This window comes from Dermacentor albipictus, chromosome 8 (genome assembly GCF_038994185.2).
Source record: "Dermacentor albipictus isolate Rhodes 1998 colony chromosome 8, USDA_Dalb.pri_finalv2, whole genome shotgun sequence".
NCBI classification, from domain to species: domain Eukaryota; kingdom Metazoa; phylum Arthropoda; class Arachnida; order Ixodida; family Ixodidae; genus Dermacentor; species Dermacentor albipictus.
In genome coordinates this window covers 17089488-17098553 of record NC_091828.1, presented here as the reverse complement: position 1 = coordinate 17098553, position 9066 = coordinate 17089488, and the positions used below count along the sequence as shown (strand labels likewise).

Below are 9066 nucleotides of genomic sequence, written 5' to 3'. Positions count from 1 at the left end.
AGAGCCTACATTTTTATCCCGAAAATGTGCGTGATAGGACGTCCTCTGGAAGTCCTGAAAAGAGCCTACATTTTTATCCCGAAAATGTGCGTGATAGGACGTCCTCTGGAAGTCCTGAAAAGAGCCTACATTATTAACCAGAAAATTATAAATGAATTATATATATATAGCATATTCATTGTCAATTAGTGATAGTGACAGAAGTTCACGTGCCTGCGGCAACGAACGATATGTATGCTAACCATCGTATCTATGCCATGAAATGTGCATGCCGGCATAAATCTGTCTTGGAATTAAGAATAAGGCAATTTAATAAATGTTTAATTAATAATATATATATATATATATATATATATATATAAGCGTATATCTGATATAGATGGTGTCTGTAGCCTCTAGACGTGCGCTAGGCAGGTGCAGGTGGAACATCCATCCGCCCTTGCTGCTTAGCCGCTGTGTGGAAAATGGCGAACTGCACCTCTCTTTTGAAGCTGTAGGCATTCTTCGGCTAAGCTTCCCCCAAAATCTGCCTATCTGTTCGTCTTTAACACATATCTACGCGCTCCGTAGGAATACATGGGGTAACGTAACGCTGCATACGTGGGCTGAACCCGGTGTTAGCGCAATACCAGGCCGACCAAGGCAGCGGAGGTGAGTGGCCGATTTCGGTGGTATTGCAATACCTCGAAAACCCACAGTTTAGCTGCAGCAGGCTTAAACCTATGCAAATTTCCAAGGCAAGAATGCTGAAACTTATACTAAAATGTAGGTAGCAATTAAGCTTGATTGGACGCCCAGAAAAAGACTGATCCCACGCCCTCATAACCGCTAGCCACTGTTCCCCCACGAGGCTGCAAATAGTTCGTACTTCAAACTTTCCCTGTTACCTAAATGAGATGGTAATAAAAAAAACTAAAATATAAGCGCGTAATTTTGGACGTTTTCACTCGTATGCTATAGTGGAATGGTGAAAACCAAATTTTTTTATTGAGCTGAAATAAAACGCATGCTTCGCAGCAACTATTTATTGTCAAGTTTAAGTCGGCAGTGAAATCTCATGAGTAAAACGGGGTCAGCAGTAAAATGAACTGTACCGCAGACTTTTGAGGATTGAAATGCTCAGACTTCATATACTTTGTTCATTTCTGTTGCACACCTTATCGCTTCCTCCGATGAAAAGCCTCTTCAAGAACAGCAGACGCTCTGGAGGTATTAAGCACGACGCCCTTTTGAAAAGGTCACATTGGCAGGCGGAGTAACACAACCCCGCGCGAGCCGTACGTGTGTTGGTTGCCAACTGCTGTTTTTTTTTTAAGTTATATATACCATACAGTGATTACTTACTGTCCAATAATTTCTCAGGGGAGTTTCCCTTACGTTTTTTCGCTCCCAAACATCCTTTTTCTCATATTTTTCTAGGCTGTGCTTCAGTGGCTTGCTTGCACGAAGAACCGGTACACATGGCGCAGACTAGTGCAGGCTCTCAACAAAAGGGAATCTCGGAGGGTTCCGGCACTTTGTTGTGCATAAAAACAAGGCCTTTGAGATTGGCTAATGCTGGCAACGTTGTGCATGCAACAAAGTCAAGTCACGTCCAAGCAGAAGGCCAGTCAGCCGTCAGCGTTTCGCGCGTTTTCTGTATGTGTATTTACCGCAGCAGAGTTTGCAGCGACCTCCGTTGTGGTATTTTGTTCCTCGGAGGCATGCCCTCGGAATCGGAAAAAGGAGGTGAGTGCATTTTATTTGTTAGTGAAATAAAAACCTTAAGTGGAGTAGTTTGTTGCGGTATTCTAGAGACGACTACTTGTTCACGCTTAGCGCCAAGTACTGTACCCTTGTGCACCATGTCGGCGAGTGACCGATGGTTTCGCCGCTTGAGGAACCGAAGAGTGGATGAATTCTTTATGATCCTAAATCCATCGCAAACTGGAACTAATAGCGAGCAGAATAATGTGCACCCATCTGGCTCTGGAGAGAGCACTTCGCGCAATCAACTTGACGCTGCTAGTGGGAGCTCATTGTTCAGCGATGTTGCATCGGAATCCGACCAACGTGAGCGGCCCAGCATCGAGCACGACGCCGTGTTCTGCAGCAGTAGTTCGGATTCTGAGTGCCTACAGGAGCAAATGAAGCAAACGAATGTGCATCAAGAAGAGCAACCTGAGGTAGACGATGTCGCGCCGTTAAGCGACCAATTACAAGCATGGGCCATTCAGTACGGCTGTTCCCACAGCTCAGTTACTGCCCTTTTGAGAATCTTGCGTGGTCATGAATGTTTTTCTTGTCTTCCACGATCAGCAAGAACGCTGCTAGAAACGCCCAGAAAGTCATTAAACATAATCAACATAGCTGGAGGGCGGTACTGCCACTTTGGTATCGTGCAACCTCTTCGTGAACTGCTAGATATAGCAAAGGATGTACCATTGGAGCTAGCTCTCAATTTTCACGTTGATGGGCTCCCTCTGGCAAAGAGCTCGAGAAAACAATTTTGGACAATACTTTGTCATGTAAAGAACATCGAATCTCATGACCCTTTTGTTGTGGGTGTCTTCTTTGGAGAAAAAAAAAACCAGATGATGTAAATGAGTTTCTCCGTCAGTTTGTTGATGAAGTTAAGGGAATCATTAGCTCTGGCATCTGTTTTGGTGCACAGGTTATACCTATCAGAATAAATGCCATCATCTGCGATGCACCTGCACGAGCATTTATCCTGAGTGCAAGAAACCACACTGGGTACTACAGCTGTACAAAATGCACTGTGAAAGGCCTCTACAGTGAAGGGAGAGTGTGCTTTCCGGCAAAAAGTGGGAATCTGCGCACTAACACCACATTTCGAGGCCAATTTCAAGAGCAACACCATGTTGGCAATACAGTTCTTGAGGAGTTGCCACTTGACTTGGTCAAAGACGTGCCACTGGATTATATGCATCTTGTGTGTCTAGGAGTCATGCGAAAACTGCTTCTGTTGTGGTTTCGAGGTCCCAAGTAGATTAGACAAGGGGCTTCTGCACAAAATCGCATTTCAGCCAAGCAAACAGAGCTTTCTCTTTTTGTACCATCTGACTTCAATCGACGTCCAAGAGGTCTACATGACATAGATCGCTGGAAAGCAACAGAATTCAGGTTTTTTTTGTTCTATAGTGGGCCACTGGTGTTGTTTTCTGTAGTGCCACAAGGGATGTATGAAAACTTTCTGTGTCTTCATGTAGCAATAACCATACTTGCATCACAAAGCGCAGTAGCTGCCGAGCTTGACTATGCTGAGGAGCTTTTGAAGTTATTTGTGAGAGGCTTTGCAGAAATATATGGGCAGCACCGTGTATCCCATAATGTACATGGGCTATGCCACCTTGCAGATGATGTAAGACATTTGGGGCCACTGGACTCATGGAGTGCATTTCCATTTGAGAGCCACATGGGCACCATCAAGAAGCTTCTGAGGAAGCCGCAGCACCCACTGGAGCAACTGTCAAACAGAATTGCTGAAACAAAGAAGCTTCAGTGCAGAAAAAAAATTACTGTAAGCAGTTCCCTTCTGCTCACTGTACAACATCAAGATGGGCCTCTTGTGCCTTTTTGCCAAGGGCCACAGTTCAAAAAAGTGACGTTTCCGGAAGGAATTGTCTTAGACACTAGTAGGAGGAATAACTGCTGCAAGCTCCTTGATGGAAGTGTAGTTGTGGTGGAGAACTTTGCCCATAATGCACAAGGTATGCCATACATAATTGGAAGGAAGTTCCTGAAGAAAGATGACGTATATTTGACACCCTGTCCCTCATCAGCACTGGGAATATTGATTGTGTCCAAGCCTTCCTTGCCGCGGTGTTGGCCTCTGACATGGGTCTCGGAAAAATGCATGCGAGTTCCATTCAAAAAGAAGCTGGTTGTATTTCCTCTTGTGCATCTGAAGATGTAAATGATGAAGAAACTCCTGTATGTAGAACTGTACAATACGTATATTGTTTTTCTTTAAGGTGATCAATATGCAGTCGTCAAGTTTCCAGAGGAAGGCAACTCTGTGGCTCTTGTACATACCAAGTGGCTGCATGGCGATGTCTGCTTGTGGCCACAGGATTCCAAGAATGTTTCGTATTTAGCCAAATGTGGAGCCTCTCCATCCTCCAACTGGCAAGTCGTGCCATGTGTGCCCATAGACACATTCAGTAAGTTTTATATTTCTCTTCTAATTCTTTTGTAGCATGTCTCATAACATAGTAATCATGTTCATTTTGGCAACGTACTTGAAATTGCAATGTGTGCACACATCTCTGAACTAAAAAGTAACTTTAGAAAGATCTTCTTTGGTGGCACAACTGTAGATTTTACATGCTTACTAGGTGACAATCACTTTTTCATTCAGAAATGAAAGCTCATATACGCACTGGCGCAACAGTTTGTTTAAGGTTGCATGGTAACTCTAGATCTCGTAACATTATTAGAAAACTTATCTAAAATTACATTCAGTTGAAGAATTGGGGCAATGCTTGAATTTATGCTCATTATTATTTTTCACTTTCCGTAGGAACATATGATGCAGCGCGACAAAAGCTCAAGCAAGCTGAAGATGGGTCAGACTTGGGGAGTGAAGTGGACCTGGGACGGGGCAAAAGAAAAAAGCAACGAAGAGCCCTTAGCTCAAGTCCGGAAAGTGTGCAGCGACTACCACTTCCACCGTCCTCTATGATGAAATCCAACATAACACAGTACCTTTCAAAGTCAGTATTTATGTCAACTGGTCTTTTGCAAACCTGAAAATGGCTGTTACCTTGAACAGATGGTGTGAGCAATTACTCATATCAGCAACTCGTGTGCGTGGACAATGAGCCCATTTCTACAGTTTTCTAGTGGCATTACCACTAGAAAGCTTCTACATGCCACTATGTATTTGCATGACTACATATCTAGTGGCATTTAAAATGTACTGCACATTCATAATTTTTGTCATTGATGGTACAGCAGTACATAATGTACAAAGTTTCAATCTTCTGAAAAGCTGGTTGCGACAAAAGGATTACACGCTTGACATATGCTGCCACCTGCACTCGGTTTTCCATTACACCAAATATATTAGCCTATCACTTCCGGTTTATTTACGAGAAGGATGAAAGTTGCCCATGGGTGTGGACAGTCAGACTGAAGAGGGTATAGCAATGATGTTAAAGGTTTTTGCAGTGCCATTGTAGTGCTTAAGTGCATAAATGAAATAAAACAAGACTACTACTTTGCCTGTCATTTGAAATTGCATTGAACTTTTTTGTGAGATACTAAGCGCTGACCTCGGAGGTATAAAACGCCGATGAAAACAGTGCCATGCTAGAAACTTGTAGCATGTTTGGTATAAGATGTAAATCTTGTTTAGGATTCTTTATGCTTTAAAATCTGCAATCATGTTTTATTGAACCTTGCACTGCAGCCTGAAACTCGCTTTCACTCAGTGGGTGGCTTGAAAATTCACCTGCTATAAAAAATTGCTTAGTGTTCTTTGAAATGTTGGTATTCCTGTAATGGTATAAAACCTTGTAAATTCCAGGTACGGGAACTCGCTGCCTTAGGAGGAAGAAATGTTAGTTTGTCTACGCGTCGCATTCTTGAAGCCCTGATGACCCAGGAAGTGGCTGTTCAGTATAGTTGGCTCGGACAAAAAGGAAAGAAGAAGTTCTTGTCGTTGACAACCTGCGACTTGATATATAGTAAGTACACTTCAGTATCCTGTTTCTGCTTTTGGCAAGTTTCTTCCCCTTCACCCTGCAGGGAAATGGACTTCTAGCGTTAAACTACACACATAATGTAGCTATCAGCAGGTTGCTGTGGTGCACTAGGATAGTTTTCTAAGGCCCTTCAACGCCTTACACCTTTAAGGAGTACTTCTGCTATTGACTTATAATCATTTTTTAATTTTGTCTCGACAAGAACTGCGTGTGCACATTGCCTGAATACCAAATAAGCTCACATTAAAGAGAGCATGTGTACGATTGAGCCACTTTCTGTGAAGAACCACATAGGTGCATCATGCGTAATATAAATTGAACAAGTGCTACCTGTTGGCTGATAATATAATCAGGAGGGCTTCACTGGGTGCACACACCTTCAAAGGCCATGTGTGGTTTCTAGCCACATGTCTGAAACATGTTTGTGAAGTTTGAATCTTTCTCCACTATTAAGCAGACACTATTTGCTCTTGCTATATAAAATATTTCATCACTGGCTTGCTCATAAACCTTTGCCTCCCATCATGGCCAGATAAGTAACATAACTGAATTAAATGTATATTCTGGAATATTTTTTATTGACAGCTAATGTACAGCATTAAATTGTGTAAACTAAACTGCAAGCCACTCATCTTTTGCTACCCTTTCTGTTACGACCCTGCTCTCTTTTATGCCATGACTGACTGTCAAGATAACTACAGAGCATCTCCTTATTGTTGCAGAAAGTGTTAAGTGCACATTTGAAACTAAAAAGAAGTGAAGTTGAGGACGTTGTAAAAACGTGGCTCAGACACGCTGGGGAGAAGCTTAGAAAGAATAACAAACAGTCTGAAAAAGTGACAGGTGAGTATTTCTTCTGATAGGTTCTCGTAATTATTAAATTTAGGTCTCCACCTAATAACATTTAACTATTAAATATAATTCAAAGGTTTTCCTGCAGCTGATCTGATAAGTGCTTAAAAATACAATCTGAAACATGATTATGTTGGGCAGTTTAACATTATTTCGTGGGATAAGCATCCAGGCTACAGGTTTTTTTTATGCTGGTACTCTTCTGTTTGCATGAAGTGTTCACTTGCCGTATTTATTCGAGGAGAAGGCGGGGCATTTTTTCTGAAATCCTCAGTCTAGAAGTTACCCCTTACCTTATATGCGACGCTGATAGATTAAGTGACTTATTCAATATGGCGGTAGCGGTGCCAAATCTCTGGTGATCCTAATTTTAGACATCAGCGAGAGGTGTAGCAACTAATAAGCTTTGGCAGGTGAGCCAGCATGGTATTCTGTGCGTACATTCCATACTTAGTATTTGAAAATAAAATTTAATAATGAAGATGAAGTGTGGGTTTACGTGAATTTCTCCTTCAAATGTGGCTTCTGTGGCAGCACGCACCACACTGCTAGGATACCACACCATAAGGCAACATCCGCATATAATCCCAACTGGTCAATCAGTTTATTCTGCTAACTTTCACCGCCGACACCTCAGGAGTAAGATGAGGCGCTGTGCTTTTTGGTATTTCTAGCGAATGCCGATGGGTCTCAATAATTCGTCGGCTACTGTATGTCACCTTATATTATTGTTCATACTAGTTTTTTTTTTCTTGGGTGCCCCAACTGCACCCTCACCTTATAATCGAATAAGTATGGTATATGCTTAGAACTACAGAAAGTTGAACTAGTTAGTTTGGTAGGGGTTCGTTGTGACAGAAGGTAAGGCATAGACATGAACACACAAGAAGAGAACCAGAAAACTCAAACGGCACTTGTGTTGTCTGGTTCTCTTGTGTTTTGTATCTCCACGCCTTACCTTCTCTCACGAAGGTATATGCCTTTACTTCCTCCTCATTGAGAGTTAATTTCTGAAATCTCCCTTTTAATTGAAGAGTACACCTTGAATTGCCAAGTTAAGTTACTGGCATGTCTTTTCACTTGCTTCCCTTGTTTCTCTTGTAAAAGTAAGTCAGAGACGCTGAATCTGTGATTCATTGTGTGTCTTTTCTAGAGCTGCTGGAGTGACAACGCAGGCCTCACTGAAGTGCAGCATGTTTCAACCACAGCATGGAGGACTTTTTTTCCACATTTTGCTGTTTTAACGATAATTTCGTCATTATAATACTCATTTTTACTTTTCCGTTCTTTAATATTTAAAGATTGTATTTTAATTCCTCATTTTCTAGTCATTTTTAGTCAGTTACAGTTTATTACTCATTTTTGCATTGCTGTAGCAGGAAGACAATTTTTTCGCGCATTAAGAGTGATGCCTTATGTATTCATGTTTTTTATAATAAATTTTATATTTAAGCTTTTGCGAGCCTTTCTTTTTGCAAAAAGAAGTATGTTACGCATTGTGTTGTGATGTGTACATGAGATATTTAAAGAGTAGGTCAGCAGTGATATTTACACGAATGATTCCATGGTACAACACCACCATATAATCACATTCATGGATTCTTTAGAAGTGGACGTGAGCACGTCTTGGAAACATGCCTTAGTGGTCCGGAGATGGTCCTGGCAGAATGTCAAAAGAATGTTCACAGTATGCGATTTGGGGAAAGAAATGGATTTGGGTCGGCAGTGACATATACACATGTAATTCCATTGTACAGCACCAGTATGTAATCACATTCACGGCTTATTTAAATGTGCATAGGCACATCCTGGAAAGGTACTGGAATGGTCCAGAGATGATCCTGGCTTTATGTCCAAAGAATGTTCACAGTATGTTCTTTGGACGGACAAATGGATCCAAGTAGGATCAGTTGAGGACATTTTAGGATGGCCTGAGGATGTTCAAATATCCGCGATTCCACATCCTGCGGACAACCTCAGGATGTCTTTGCGTTGTCTGGGTAACTACTTTCTTATTTATTTTTTCTACTCTGACATTTATTCGCGAGAGCACATTGAGGCTCTTTTTTTTTTTTGTTCTCGCTACCGTACCCGCGGGCTGCCAGAGCCAACCAGAGCGCATACGTTTTTCTCGTATGGCCCCGACCACCGTGCGGTGCACTTCGGTGCGCGTTCGGTTTGCTCTGGCCGAGTGAATTTCCACCGGACAGAGTTTTGGACGCTTTCTGGCTAGCAGACGAGAAAAAAACACAATGATCGCTCGCCGGCATCACTGTGGGGACTCGAAGGATTGCACCGCATTCCTTGAGCGAAACCTTTCCGGAAAGTCTTGATTCGCCGCTGTAGGATACTGAGCAGTATGCGTATGGTTCTCAGTGGACCAAGCGTCTCATGCTTTCTTCGGTATTCCTTCCGTAGCCCCATTAGGTGCCCGAAGTAGGCATTAGATTCTGGCCAACATACTTTCCTATGCGTTTTTTTTTTCATTGTGGTGCCTCCGCCTCGC

General features: G+C 42.3%; 1 protein-coding gene across 2 annotated transcripts; it reads left to right on the top strand.

The window, feature by feature from the left end:
- The first annotated feature begins 1652 nt into the window (after positions 1-1652).
- Positions 1653-8017, top strand: LOC139048376 (uncharacterized). Of its 2 annotated transcripts, XM_070522757.1 has the most exons (6): positions 1653-1728; positions 3975-4163; positions 4523-4715; positions 5531-5690; positions 6431-6551; positions 7714-8017. In XM_070522757.1, the coding sequence occupies exons 1-4, from the start codon at positions 1704-1706 to the stop codon at positions 5550-5552; spliced, it is 429 nt and encodes a 142-aa protein (XP_070378858.1). In that variant the 5' UTR covers positions 1653-1703; the 3' UTR covers positions 5553-5690; positions 6431-6551; positions 7714-8017. The 2 variants fall into 2 exon arrangements, with proteins under 2 accessions (XP_070378858.1, XP_070378859.1); XM_070522758.1 differs by lacking the exon at positions 6431-6551.
- The last annotated feature ends 1049 nt before the right edge of the window (positions 8018-9066 follow it).

Excerpts from the sequence above, each read along its gene's own strand:
- LOC139048376 (XM_070522758.1), top strand. The coding sequence starts at position 1,704 with ATGCCCTCGGAATCGGAAAAAGGAG. Across the intron at positions 1,729-3,974 it reads CTCGGAATCGGAAAAAGGAG|GTGATCAATATGCAGTCGTC; the intron begins GTGAGTGCATTT and ends TTTTTCTTTAAG. Across the intron at positions 4,716-5,530 it reads ATAACACAGTACCTTTCAAA|GTACGGGAACTCGCTGCCTT; the intron begins GTCAGTATTTAT and ends TGTAAATTCCAG.